General features: G+C 37.3%; 1 protein-coding gene across 1 annotated transcript; it reads right to left on the reverse strand.

Moving 5' to 3' along the window:
- Nucleotides 1-4070: 4070 nt before the first annotated feature.
- Nucleotides 4071-15048, reverse strand: LOC139710641 (probable cardiolipin synthase (CMP-forming)). The gene is made up of 6 exons (XM_071622561.1): nt 14589-15048; nt 12087-12224; nt 9889-10018; nt 8641-8795; nt 6620-6711; nt 4071-5950 (listed from the first exon to the last, which is right to left on the reverse strand). Exons 1-6 carry the CDS (start codon nt 15000-15002, stop codon nt 5863-5865), a joined length of 1017 nt encoding a protein of 338 aa, XP_071478662.1. The 5' UTR covers nt 15003-15048; the 3' UTR covers nt 4071-5862.
- Between the last annotated feature and the right edge of the window lie 1029 nt (nt 15049-16077).

Here is a 16077-nt window from a genome sequence, read left to right on the forward strand (position 1 = left end):
AGAGAAGAATAAAGTGACATTTGAATATGTAAAACATCACATTACAGCCATGAATAATGAAGCTATTGTGATGAACTCTGTAGGCATTATCATAGGTTGTATTCATGTTGCACTAACATTAGAATAACAGCTCAAAATGATGTTGAGAATGATAGAAGGTTGATAATAACAGTGACAACAATGATAGCAACCATAATTATGATAACTGAACCTCATCTGTATATATATGAAACTCAGTTAACTGCCTCACAGGATGAGGGCATTGCTATACCAAGTACTGGTCTACAATCACCTGCAGAAGACTTTGAGTTCAGAAAATTAAAAAAAAAATATGTGAAATCAACACACAGTAAAATTTTGAGTGAAATGGATAATTCTGGGAAACTTTAGAAAAGTTTGAACATCAATACAGTGGACTCCCGTTATGACAAAGTCCTGGGGACCAGCAGTTTTCTTTCGTTATATCGAAAGTCATTATAACCGAACAAATAAACAATAAAAATAAATAGAACCGATAATATTGCAGACTGACTTTTTATTTTCATTGCAACTGATTGACAAATTGCCTTACTTCGACGTAAATAAGCACTGAATTGATCAGTGTTTTGGTAGTAAACACTGATCAATTCAGTGCTTATTTACGTCGATGTAGGGCAATTTGTCAATCAGTTGCAATGAAAACACCTCGACGGAAGAATTCCATGAATTTACTTTTTACATGTATTTTGTTATAATCATGTTTGTTATAATGGGAGTGCACTGTATTAAAAATCATGATACTTTGTGGTTGTTTGTTTACCCACTAGTTTGTATCCACGCAAGTAGCATGAAGTTCAAAAGACCAAGATTATTTGGATGCCATAAAACATGAACTAGTACGATCAAGATTAATTGGATGCCATGAAACATGAACTCATAAAGTTCATGTTTCATGGCATCCAATTAATCTTGGTCTTTTGACCTTCATGCTGCTTGAATCGATAGAAACTGGTGGGCAAACAAACAACCACAAAGTATAATGATTTTTAATTGAAGCAGTGGTGAACAGTTGATTTCTACCAATTTGCAGGTATTCTACTAGCATACCATCCTTTATATAGCTTGAAGCTCTAAAGAGGATCACCTTTTCAGGGAAAAAAAAACATCTAGGAAATATACATTACTAATTCCAGAAAAAAAAAAAACCTTTCTGCTTGCATATCATTATTTTTTCATAATACAGTGCACTCCCATTACAACGAACACGGTTATAACGAAATTTCGTTATAACGAAGTAAAACTTCAGGTCCCGAAATTATCGCCATTAAAGTCTATGGTACAAAATTCGCTTATAACGAACACGGTTATAGCAAAATTTTCGTTATAACAAAGTATTTTTCGAGCACCACTGGAAAAGAAAAACAAAAGAAATAAGCTCGGTTATAACGAACTGAGGATCGCTTTCGAAAATACGCAGCGGAACAAGCATTCATAGCGTCTCTGCATGGGCGAACGCGTCACATTACTGTGTGTTCGCTTGGTGTGTCACGCACAGTTTCCGAGTTGAACTTGCATTATTGTAATACTATAATCTCAAATTGAATAACTATTTGTTTTATTGTTCACATAGCTTTCCAGTGTATGACGAGTATTCATCAAACAGAATATCATATATGCGCGGCTTCCTTGTTTTCGTTATATATTGTATTTGTTCGGTTATAACGAAAGAAAACTGCCAGTCCCAAGCATTTCGTTATAGCGGGAGTGCACTGTACTTGCTCAATACATGTATACTCAAAAGTTTCACTGATCTGCTAATTCTCTTTCAAAATTTTCTTCTAGAAGAAAATTTATTCTACAGATGTAATCCTCCTGGATCAATTGTATTATGTCAATTGCATTTGCTCTTAAAATAAACATAACATGCTCACTATCTTCACTCTCCGGAAATGTTTTACTTTTAAGATCTCATGCGAAATTGCACCATAATTGGGATGCATTTTGTTGTTTTTGTTTTTCTAGATAAGATAAAATATATGTTTCAGTAGAAAAAAAAGGCAGAAAGAAAACTAGAAATGTCGCTATGGCGACTGGTATGCCTCCGCCATAATGCATGATTCTCCTAATAGGTCTAGATAGTACATGTGGACAATGTGTGATTACATTTTCACAAAACTGGCAAAATATTGAAATGACAAGTTTGTCACAAATGTGTTGAATGTTCACCTTCCTTGACCTTGGTTTAATTGGATGAATAGGAGAGCATGTATTTGGGGATTTAGGGACTTTAACTTGACTTTGACCCATTCATACATTTATGCATTGAGTAATTTTCATGGTACCGGTATGGAGAAAAAGTGCAATTTCTGTACTGAATAGTAAATTGTTACCATGTTCATCTGGCCTTTGACCCTAAAATTCATAAGATAATCACTTTCAGGTAGAACATGCATAAATATGCAGTAAGTTTCACGAGAAATTGAGCCACTTCCGAGATATGGAGGGAAAAGTTAGTTCAGCACTTTCACTTGATCTTCTACCTTTTGACCTTTGAGGCAAAAAAAGGAAGGAAAAAAAACTCTCCAGAGAATTTTTATTAGGTTACACATGCATACACCAAGTGTAAAAAAAAACAAAAAACAATCCTGCTGGCATTGCATGAACATGAGGGAAATAGTAAAATTTTGAAGTGTTGCACTTGACCTTTGACCCCTGACCTTTGACCCCATGAACCCTTCATTCTCTAGATAATCACTGCCAGTCAGTACATGTATATGTTCCATGAAGATACCTTGAACAATTTTCCAATTTACAGAGAAAAAAAAGAAGTTTTTATACTTTTACTCGACCTTTTGACCTTTGACCTTTGACCTCATGACCCAAACTTTCACCAGAGAATCTAAATTGGGTAATACATGTATGCACTAAGTTTCAAGAAAATATCTTCAGGCATTGCATAGATATGGTGGAAATAGTGAAATTTCATGTATTTGACCTTGACCTTTGACCTTGAGCACGTGCACCCAAAAGTTGATAGGCACAACTTCACCCCCTAATACACATACATGCCAAGTTTCATTAGGATACCTCAACAGCTTTTGATAGTTACCTTGTCCACAAAATTCATTACGGACGGACGGAAAGACGGACGGACGGAAGGACGGACGGACGGACGGACGGACGGACGGAAGGACGGACGGACGGACGGACAACCCGAAAACATAATGCCTCCGGCACCACTTCGTGGCGGAGGCATAAAAAATAACTTACTTATATTTGATAAATGTTATATTTTACCCTGCAAGCTGATGGAATTCAATCATTCAAACTGATATACTAGCCTTTTGAAAATTAACATATTTTTAAAAAGTTTCTATTGGCTTTTTCAAGACAGCTGCCAGCTCTAATAATATTCGGCAAGTTTGACAACTGGCTCATGCAAAACTCTTTACTGCGGGTAAGCTGATTTTAACATGGTGATTCAAATATGTATGAAATAAAAACTTGACTTTAACTGTCCTAGCTACACAGGTTTGGCAGGTCTGTTTCAAAATTGCAGTAATTCATGTCTAATGCAGTCAGAGGGCACATTTTCCTTTTCTCAAGGATTTCAAGGCTAATAGCAATCTCTATACAAGATAATTCAAAGCACAATAAAACAAAGAAATAAAGAATATCAATCAGTGCAATTTCCTCATCTTGTGATAAAAAATATAAGAATATTACTCATTTTCATCAAAAATCAAAAGGCTCCAAGACAAACCAAGTGATCTAAGAATAAAGTAATTGTAGTGAGTATTTTTCTATAGTTTCAGCAATTAACTATTCTACAGAACCCTATAAACCCATGGGCCTTGCACCTTTTTTTGTTCTTTTTTTTGTCAAAACAATGGCAATTGCAGCTTCATGACTATTGACCTGAGAAGTTAAAAAAAATGCTGAAAATTGTGATATTTCAACAACTCATGTTAATACTCATAATCATTAAAACACAGAGAGATGAAGTTGTTTTACATTTGTACTCCAAACAAACACCGAGTAAATTGACTAAAGTTTTACTGAAAACGCAAGGATAATATAGACTTTGGTAGTGTAGACATGACCAATGTGTGGAAAAAAATGTGAATATGGCACAATCAAATACTTTAAAGGATAAAAATTTGTCTATAATTTGTCTAAAATTAACACATTTCTTGATTTGACGGATCTAAAGTTTAAAGACAAGTCATTCTAGGTGAACTTATAAATGCAATTTAAAAAAAATACACATACACAAGTGATTTTGGTTGCCATATGATCAGCCTGACAGTAATCTTATAGATGCTTCTGGTGCATTACAGTATGTTGCACAGTATACTGAAACCTTGATATCATCACCACATATGTATGTGAGCAGGGCCTCATTTAATCAAAAGATATAATCAATTATAAATGTCCTTACTAAGCAGGCTGCCATAGACTTACCATAGAAATCAACTATATAATCAATTATAACTCTTCATAAAACAGGGCCCAGGAGTAGCAGGTATCCCCTCTATCTTTTGTAACACTTTACAATAGTCATAGACTACACATAGTTTACAAGTCTTTGATACTATACACCGCTATATCTTGTGTAAAACGTTGCAGTAGCTTTACACAGAATTTTCAAATCTTTGATGATATAACCCTCTATGTCTTGTGTAAAACTTTACAACAGATTGCCCAGAGTTTACATGTCTCCTTTCACCATATAAATGCTTTAAATGTGACCGGGGAAAAACATACCAGCGAGTCTTAAGTTCATAATTGTAATTGCAATTGAAACTCGGGGTAATTCTCTGACTAAACGTGCATTTTTTGTCCATGCACATTGAAGTAACAAGCATGTTTACGTTGCATTCCATTGTGTTTTGTTATCAACGCAGATATAACATGTCCTACACACTTGAACCCCAGATTATGGGTAAACGGGTAACACATGAAGTGGACATGCCTTTCTCTCACATTGATATGCATGATAAGTATTTGATCATGAGTCAATATCTATGACTACTTCAATACACAGAGCCAAGCATCTGATGTCTCTTTCTTTTGCCCTTAACCCATTGAGGACCGACTAATTTCGCTACGACATGCATTTCCCATAGACACCTGCCTGAGTATACTTTGGACTCATCCTTAACGGGTTAACACATAGAGTGGTTTATAATCAGTTTCTACTCGTATTTCTCAAACCAAAGTCCATGAGTTTAACATGACATTAGGTATTATGTATCGAAATGCAACTGCAAAATAAAAACAAATGCAATTTATATGCTGCATCATTAAATGTCTCACGATCAATTGCAGTATGAAACATGATATTAATGCATGTATGGTGAGAGGGGGTGTCTGTGTATGCTTTTTTCAAGTTGCTTTTTTAAACCCATTGAAGACGAGTCCGGAGTATACTTGGGCAGGTGTCTATGGGAAATGCGTGTTGTAGCAAAATCAGCCCATCCTAAACGGGTTAAGGCTGGCAAATTGCATTTAATCCTTTGTAAAACTGACACCATGACATAAAATCTGGTCACCTTTTTCTCTGTACAGAGAAACAAATCAACAAAAATAAAAAGAACAATAATAAATTCACTTACATTTCATAACACATATCTATAACTCTAAGATCTTTGGATGAGACTTCCTACATCTTTCTCTCTTTCTGAATACTTCGTAATATGTATGACAAAACATCTGCAAGTGTGCAACTCATCTCCAATGTGTCTTGAATTCTGTGCACATTGAGACATAGCCAGCATTTTGATCTGTGTGCATACAGATATAACAGTGGACACCAATAAAGATGAAAAAACAAAAAATAAACAGATTGTTTGAAATTTTGCTGGAAGCCTCAACTCTACACTACCTCTCTTTCTGCAAGTACTTGAAGACGTCTCGCCTGAGTACATAACTGAGTCCCGACGCAATGGTGGTCGCTGCTGTCACGTACCTACAGTTGGGCACAAATTAGCAACAGAATTAATCAAGATCATACAGCATTCTCTGTGCCCCCCGTTTTGGTGATGCACAACTACACTTGAGATGTTCCTGCTACAACAAACACGTTATAATAAAATTTTGTTCCATCGAAGTATAAAAAGTCAGGTCCCCAAATCATTATCGTTTATTATATATTTATTTGTGCGGCTATAATGAAATTTTGATACAAAGAAACAAAACTGCCGGATGCGAGGACTGCATTAAAACAGGAGTCGTCGGCATACTAAAAAGACAAGGACACTTTCAGACAATATCTAAACTTTATTCTCGCATAACATAGTGTCTCCCTCATATCTCAGACAGCAGGAATTTGGCCTATTCTATCAGATTACTTCCATCAAGCAAGCATTTGGATATCAAGTTTTTTCCTCTTATATGTTCATTCGTAGCTCTGTGCTTTGCTGAATTTTCTTGTTGTGTTAAACATTGGCTCAAATGAATGGCTCTTTTTCAAACTGTACCTTTCATGAGAAGCACTCACAAAAAAATTGTAAAAGCTATACAAAACAGATACAGAATCAAAACAAATGAATGCAGTTTCCAGGACGCAATGGGTTGAAAGGATTTTGTTGCTGCTATTGCTGTAGTGTGGTACATATTGCTCTGTTCACCGACTTACCATAAGCCATGAAGATAAGGGTGGTCTGTGAATTCCAGAACCGGGGCAACAAGTGTGAACCCTACTAGAGATAATTGCACTGCTGTATTAACCTGTGTGGGAAGAAGAACACAATAAAAGATAGATAGATTAGAGGAATAAACACAGTGTGATGACTTTTTCAATGAGAACAAATTCGTAATTGGACTTACCTGAACAAAAACATTAAAGATAACATCATGTTGCACCAAACAATTCACAGCAAACCAAACTATCAGATGTTACTACTACGTGTACTTGATGGACAGTCAAAAAACAAAACAAAAACAAAAACAAACAGACTGAAAGCAAACATGAACATGAGTGAGAATGAGAAATAATGCAGGGAGTAGGGAATAATGTGAGCATGTCTCATTTTTTAACCACTGAATATGCTGGATACACGGCTCAGAGTTGCAAGTTTACATACAGCATTCTTCCCATTGTAGATTTACGAGAGCCACAAACTTACTGAATATCAATTCATACTGTGACAAATACCAACATGGACATAGGTATGTAATGTGGGACTTGCACTAGTATTCCCTATTTCGTACATATCATATATGTGAGTAAATCAAATGTGAAAATCAAGCCACTTTCCCTCCAGAACTTCCTTGCACATATGCTCAGGGCATTACCACAAACAAGCAAACAAACAAAGAGACAAAATCAAACTTTCCTCTATGGACAAATGGTTCCCTTTTCATTTAATGGCTGACAACTTATTCATTTTAGCCCAGTAATGAGTTCCATTAGCCCAAAGCAAGCAGACATATGACTTTATTAGCATCTATGCCTACTTTATGTCTTCTTCCATGTGATTAGGAAAGAAATACTCAAAAGCTTTGCAATAATTATTCTAGTGGTAATATGCCCTGGAAACTAGGCTTAAAACTATGAATGGACAACCGGCTTTCCCTTATGATTATGCTAACTTAAGGAGGGAGGCCATAAGCAGGACTGTACATATCACAGAACCCGTCTTCTGTTAAATGACCTTTGGATGATACTAAAATATAACTTTGACAAATGAGTTTACTTTATATATTTTTACAGCTTTTAATGACAAGTTGTAAAGATAAAGGCAGTAAGAATTTGCCCTCGTGCTCTTTAGCACTGTGTTTGATCGGTCCATGTGAAATGACTGAAAAACTATTTTCACCCGTGGCGTCACCCACTTTCTTCAAAGCTCTGACAATGAGGTACTTGAACAGACTGCTTCAATGAGTGGCAAGAGTACACATGTTTGTTTGCACAAAGGGTGGGGGCATCAGGAATGAAAGGGAAAAGAAGTCAAATCTCTTTGACCTTGAATCACTAAATTTTACACATTTCAAGATAACCATTGCCTGGTACTATCATCGTGGCAAAATTGGTACCATTGTCTCCCTGTAGCATAACAACAAGTTATTTACCAAGTAATCATTTACACATAGTCAAACATCTTGGATCAACAACAGCTCCAACATCAAAACCCCAACTATCTTTTGCTGGCAACAGTGAGGGAAAGGTTGGGTAAAAAAAGTCAGCTTCCCTTTTCTTTGGCTGAACAATTCATTCAATTGGAGTTATTTCGCACTGAATACCATCTATAAAACACAATTAGCACAGTTCCACTGATGTCATTGTCTGGCCTTTCACAAATCATACCTACTTCTCCTGCCTGAATAAATTAGTTAGAATGGCTGGAGGCAAATTTGGGTCAACTTCAGTACAAATGATCAGTCTCACTTTGTGCAAGAGAATATTTTACTATCTCAATGGTGAACAAAACATCTAAATCGGCACACTCTCATGCTCAAATGCAACAGCTATAATGCTTTTATGTATCATACTTTGATGAATCTTTTCATATGAGTTCTGAAAGAGTGACAGAAACAGCCTAAACATTGTTTTGAGTTTTGTTTATTGTTGTTGTTGTTGTTGTTGTTGTTGTTGTTTTTTTTTTTGGGGGGGGGGTTTGAACCATGTAGTGGAGCTGAAAAATCTGGCAGACTGACCTTGCTAATGAAGGTTGGCTTCATCTGCACCGTGGCGTGGGTGGCGTCGAAGAACCTCTTGGCCGTGATGGGCGGAGGCAGCGACTGGTAGCGGAGGTAGAAAGCTGCCGACACCAGCCCTATGTCTCGCAGGATTATCAGTGCAGTGAGGGAAACTAGGGAAGAGATTTGAACAGCAATATGAAAGCAAATCATCTTAAGTCAGATTGCTAGAACACTTTCTGTGTGATAGATATAAGGCCATTAATAATCTTTTTAATGTTCACATATATATTCCCTTCACACTGTAACCTCCCATCCCCCCAAAAAACAACAACAACAAACAAACAAACACAACAAACAAACACACAAACACACAAACACACAAGGCAAAAAAAAAAAGCTTTATTGTTTATGTGATATACTGGGAAGATAAATGAAAAACAGACGGCTGGAAGACAAATCAATAAAGCAAAAAGCCCATTGCAACATTATATGAAGCATCTTTGCATTAACATTGGGGTGTGCATAAAATCAGTTTTGTTTGTTATTTGTTTTTTTATTTTTTTCATCACTTTCATATGTAAGGTTTTCTACTGTAATCCTGAATGCATATTCTGGTCCCAAATGGAAAAAGATAGTATGATAGGAGACTATCTCTGTCATAACAAGTCTCACAGCTTTGGCTTGACTGCTGTTATCACATTATTTAATGCTCCATGTAGTGATATTATGTACATAGTCATCAATGTACCATCATATGCAAAGCACTTAAATGGTAGTATGGTTTTATTTGGTCCAGTGGGGTCTTTTGCTGTGGCAGGTAAGGGACCTGCTGTGTTTATTATCAAGCACAAAGACACAGATACCGGCAGTACGCTACATTTGCTGGATTTGTTGAAAATCAAGGAAAATATGTACACTTGAGTTTAATATTCAAAATTACTTGATATCACACAGACCTTTCTACAAAGTTGAAAGTATCCCTTTCACAATAATATATGTTTCATCATTTGCCCATTGAACCATTCATATCTACTTTTCATTATATATATACTATTCATATCCTATTCTCCTTTGTTTATGATTACCCCTAAATGGGGATGTGGTTTTTCAAAAACTGTTTTCTACTAGAATCGAGTGCAAAGTTTAGTGAAACCAGGTGAAACAAATCCTGGATGGCACCTCTTTCTTTCCAACTACCATCCTCTTACACATGATGATACTGTTGCCATGGTGATGATGCTAATGAGTGGAATCTTAACGTACCTGGGATGAGGTTGCTGTATGTCAGACTGATGGTGAGGATGCTGATGAGACACTTGTCTGCCAGAGGATCAATGATGGACCCCAGTACGGACTGTTGGTTGGCAAAGTTTCTGGCTATCCATCCATCTAACTGCAAATACACAATGAGGTACTAGGTGTGTTACTTTAAAACTTAAACCAGGCACAGTGTGCCTGGTTGACTATTGCTAGTCACCTGGGATGAACCACAAGGGGTCAGCATCATTCACCCATTTTTTTTTGTGTGTGTGTTCGTGTGTCACTACAAATGACGGAGTTGACCTGCTGTTCAGAATATGCATCACTGGTGTACTGGATGGTTGTTAGTAGACCTATATTGCATTGCAGATTTAAATGAGACAACTGAATTACAGCAGGCTCAGCAAGTTATTAATCTTCAAACCCATAACAAAATGCCATGTGTTCAGACATGGCATCTATTCATCTATTAAAATAATATATTGCTGGTCACACTAAATTTGTTGCACATGGCAGCAAAGGTATTCCAAAAATTGTTCATCCTGGTGTCCAGAAAACCTTGAACTATGAAGAGAACAAACACTCCTTTCTAAGCAGTATGTAGCTGCTGTAAAAAATAACTCCGACCTACTATGTAGATTTTTCTGCTGGATTTGACAGTGAATTCTGTGATAGGAGGCATACTCTTTTTTCTGTCTATTTGAAAATCCTTACTTCCTTGTTCAATGCTGCTTAAATTTGTAGCACTAAAATATTATCATAAATTCAAATGACTAAATGGGTGACTGAACACATTATCAAATTAATACATTTAAGAAAAAAAGATAATGTGTAAGTTCATCATGTTAAAGGTGCATGCTTGCATGCATGTTCATAAAAAAAAAAGTTGGTACTGAGTGAAATTTATATGGGCTAATTCTAAATATTGCAGTACATCTGTAGTTGGTCATGTACATTGAGTCCGCAGCCTCCAGTTGGTAAACACACCTAAATGATACTTAAACTTTTCGTGGGGCACAATGTGCTGAGTTGATAATGATTGCTGACTCTTGCCTGTCACTGGGGGCAAACCAAATGGGGGTCAGCTTCATTTGCTGATTTTCTGGTGCAGGTAGATCTGTGCACACGGTATGGACCACTTCACTAAGTTTGCACCCTGCTCTTTGTAAGAAGGACAAATGAGATCTTTGCATGTGTGAATTTTGATTCTTGACACACCAGACGTCCATTCAATGTCCTGTTGGGATATCTCACCAACAGACAGTTTTGCCTCTTACAAGAGAGGGCAGCATAGTTACACATAGCACTACTCAGCTAGACTCAATGGCCCGAAATCATGAAGGTGGTTGATTCTACACCATGGTTTATGCAAATTTCTTCTGCGTAAATGCGACTGACAGATTGAGTACACCAACAGACATCCAATGACAAATGCGCATTGTTATGCACACGTGTCAAAGGTACACCTATTTCACTTTCATTTTAGACTATGATCTAAATTTAAAGGACAAGTCCACCTTTATAAACATGAGGATCGAGTGAATGCAGCATTATTGGTAGAACACATCAGTGAGAGTTTGAGGAAAATCAGACAATCCGTTTAAAAATCATGCATTTTTAAAGTTTCTGCTTAGTCACTGCTGGAAGAGAAGACTACTATAGCTTGTGATGTCACATGTGTACAACGATATAATGAAAATATAAAGAAAATTCAACATATTTTAACTTATCCTGCATAATAAAAGAACACTTGATTTACCTCTTTCAGAAGGCAGAGGGAATAATATTTCCCTGAACATATGTCAGTGACAAGTCAAGGAAATGTGCACTTTTTACCAAAAATACAATTTTGTGAAATTCTCTTTACATTTTTCTTATATTGTTATATGCATACAATGTGACATCATACACTGTAGCAGTCTTCAGTGACTGTGCAGATACTTTGAAAATCCACAATTTTTGCATGGATTGTCCAATTTTCCTCAAGCTTTCACTGATGCATTCTACTAATACTGCTGCTTTCACTCAGTCCACACACACATGAAGGTGGACTTGTCCTTTAAACCACCAAGTTGTTAAAAAGGGCCAATGGTACTCCAACCTGAGCTTTTGGATCTATTGCAAGGCAGTCAACTGATCCGCCTCACTGCACAAATATTCAAGACGAGGTTGAGTTGTTACGCATAACAACGGATGCTCACCAGGTCTGTGACACCGGCCAAGGCAAAGAGAACAGTGCCCAGGAGAAACTGCTCCGTGACCACCAGGTATCCCAGGACTGGCGACATCACAAGGCGGGACATCGTCAGAAGGTTTGGGATGGTGAAGATGTTCTCTCTCTTCAGAATAGAAGTGAAAAGCAAAGTAAAGACACAAAGTCTATGTTCATCAAGGTTACATCTTTCATCTGTTCATATTGAATTGCTCCTCTTACTTCTGCTACTAATGATACTGATGACAACGATGATAGTAATCATGAATATCAAATACTACTTATAATGATAATAATGGTAACTAGAACCGGAATTTGTCAACACTGACAAATTAGGTGATCCGATCTGTTCGGAAATCAACTGTTTGAGTCTCCTGATCCCAATAGGCATGACCATACCGGTTTCATCTGTGTTTAGTGGACATTGGCCGTGTGATGTTTGGATTCTCATTTAGAAAAGGAAGTCAGATCTGCCATCTATGGTACACAATTACGTGTACACTAACGAAGATACAGAATGAAGTATATTTGACCTTTGACCCCACTTTCCACGGACAAGATGACATCTGAGCAAAAAGTAGTTATTTTGTGAAATGATCCTTGAAACATGGTCTTTACGTGTACAAAATATGGGAAAGAAAGAACATGTATTCACCAAGATACAGGATGATACATTTATGACCTTTGACCCTAATTTACATACCCAAGATGGCGTCCGATCAAGTAGTTGTTATCTTATGAAATAATGTACGTGACATGACCTAAGCGTGTGCAAAATATGGTGGTGATAGGATATGTTTTTCTTGAGTTATTGCAAAGAAAATTGCAAAAAGAAAGGAATATGAAAATACATCGAAGATAAGCTTTAATTTCAACCAAGTTTTTGGACGTGATCCCGACAACGTATGAAAAATTGAAGGGCACACTAACGATAGCCCAAAGTCTCAGCTACAACATATCAAAATCTTGGAGAAATTCACCGAAGCATACGTGAGCTAGTGCTCGATAAAAATAGTAATGTCAATTTTCATTTCCATAAAAACTGCACTCCCATACAGATTACACGTAAACTGGTCAAATTTGACAAGGTTACTTTCAATCCATTTTTACGAGGTGATGCCATCATCCAATTAACATTATGTTTCACATTTATGAAAGAACATTTCATAAGCTACAACATATTGAAATTTGGTGAAAATTGGCAAAGGATAAGTGAGATACGCTCGAGTGAACTTGAAATTTGATGACGTCATTTTGAAAATTTACTTTTTTACTTTATTAAGAAATTTGATTTTGTCAGCATAGCCAACCCATGAAATAACATGTACAACTCATCAGCTTTCAGAATATGTCGAGAAAATTGGGGGTCACCTTCCATCCTGACGAGTAAAATCGGATTTAAAATTGGCGGTTTTTTGGCATAGTTGCACTGTGTATCCCCATTGACGCACGCGCGGAATTTTGAATTTGACGGGCCCGTATGACGTCATATTGAGTCGGATCGACTTGAAACTTGGTAGAAATATTCCTTGACATTTTGGACATCCGATCCGTGTAAAAAAACTGAAAATTTCTATTGCATTGTGTGTGCGAATATGTGCGCGCGCGTACGCGTCCGTCCAATTTTTTCAATTTTTCAAAAAATGCTCCAAATGGTCTGAAACGTGTGCAAAAAAATTTTGAGCTCGATTTGAGCATACAAATATTTCAACGCGCGCGTTCTAAAATAAATATGAATTTTGACAATATGAGTAGAATCCGCTTGACTTAAAATATATGTGACGTAAATTTCATTGAAGAATTCTATTCTATTAATGAGATATGGATGAAAATGTGTTTTCATATATTGACGTCATAGTGACGTCACGGTTGACTGATCACTATGATTTTATAAAATTTTTCGTCTTTGGGACATGATACATATATGGTATGAGTTTGAAGTTGATAATCTGAGTACTTTCTGAGTACGTAGATACACAACTTTTGTCCAGAAATAAAGAAAGAAGAAGAAGAAGAAGAACAAAGAATCCGTACAGATACAGAAGGTGATCCGAGAGGATACTCGGATCACCTAATAATGCGCTACTAATACTGCTACAACTACTACAACTAAATAATGAAGCAACATCTGCTTCAAATAACTGGGTTTTGAATAAAAAAATGTATGCCTTGTTGCTCTACATATGGCCAAGGGTAACTTTACACACCGTTTATTAATGGACTTTGCCTCATGATTGGATATTTTGAATGCTGGCTGGACACCAGAGGGCGCAATAATGTAATGTGTAACGGTACAGTATTGACTGGATACAAAACATGATAGTCCACAAAACTTGGAAGCATATTGGCAGCATTTCGTCAGTTCAATGTTATACTTATTTGCACACAGCTTGAGCTGCACCATGACATACAGCTTACTTTTCTTTTTCCTTAAATCTACATGGCCTCTTATTTATGACTGTGTTGTGTTTCATAAGTATTGTTGCCTCACCAGTTCTTTCACTTTCATCTTGCTCTGCTCCACTCTAGCTTGCATCTTCTTCTTGGTTTCCTCAAATTCAAATTTCTCTGCCTTCTTCCTCGCCCTCCGAAGCAGACCCACAGCCACGCCCCCTTGCTTGAGCAAGGCGTAACCTAGTTTCACGTGGAACGCCTCCTCGCGCATGCGCTTACTCCCACGCCTCTGCCGCTGGTTGCTCCCTGCACCGTGAGCTGAGCTGGAAAATGAATGCAGGCATGTCCAGCAGGTTGGAATACTGCCCTCACGGGGTCTCTGTTTTGACCGTGGGTCCTGCAGGCCACAGCCATGGATGTAGTCCAGTCCTGTCACACTCGTCCACACTGGATTTAGTCTGATTCCATGACCTCTGACCCTGGTCAGTGTTGCTAGTCTTGTCCAAGACATCTTGGCAGCACTTGTCTCCCATCAATGAACAATTCTGTGATTAATCCATCTGCTGACAGAACGGTATTTTAAGTAGAATAAAGGGGATTATTTGTCAAGAACGTAGTTCACAAATTTGTCTATTACAATTTGAAATAAAAATCCTGCATCAAGGTTCCACCTCCCATGCAAAAATTTGACCGCATGCCAAAGGCATTTATAATCGTGAAGCATAGGCTACTACTTATACTATGTATTCCAGTGGCTGAATTTTGGATGGCTCTATATTTGAATTATTGGTGGTTTGCTTGGAAGAGTTTTGAAAAGTTTTGAAGAGAAATCCAGTATAAGTATACTAGTCATCAACCACCTATTTATATATATCAGTTGACCACCCTCGCGCAATGGCTCTCTCGCGTATAAAATCAAAAGTAGACGGGGCACAATACGCTGGAACATTCGAACATGAATACAAATCAAGAGAAATTAGGGGGATACAGGTAAATAACCTGAGGAAACAGAGGAGGAAAAAGAAGTGAAGAAAATCCTCGTTAGTAATACACGTAATTATTGCTAACACGCATTTGCCCATTCACTCGATTTACTAACCCCAGGGCGCTCCTCGTACACAGTTATACAGTGAACGCTTTGTGTTTGGGCTGGTCGCAGTTATGGATTTACGTGCTTTTGAATGGGAAAATGGGCGGACGATTAAAATGATGAGCTTGCGCAGGTGTTCAGGAAAAAATGTCACTTGTGTTTGTTGCCGAGAGTTCCGAGTGTATGGTATGAGTCAACAATCTGAGCCCGGGATATGAATCTGTGGTATTTTCTGTCTTGAGTGGAATGAAATTAAGGTGAAACTGAGGGATATTTTCTAAGATACAAGGTATTTTATCAAAAAGTGGTCGATGAGTAGTAGGTCCAACTTAAACTTTATTCATGAGTTTAATAGTTTTAGTAGTAGCAGTACTCAAGAAGCTTTCCCCCATGGTCACCTCAAGAGCAGCAACAAAGAGATTAATGCAGTGATTAACTGCCATAGTTTGCGCGGAAAAGCTGCTGTAATGAACAGTTTAATTTTACAGAAGTAGAA

This window comes from Diadema antillarum, unplaced genomic scaffold (genome assembly GCF_040938485.1).
Source record: "Diadema antillarum isolate AM-2024a unplaced genomic scaffold, OU_Dant_1.0 seq00001551_RagTag, whole genome shotgun sequence".
Lineage (NCBI taxonomy): Eukaryota > Metazoa > Echinodermata > Echinoidea > Diadematoida > Diadematidae > Diadema > Diadema antillarum.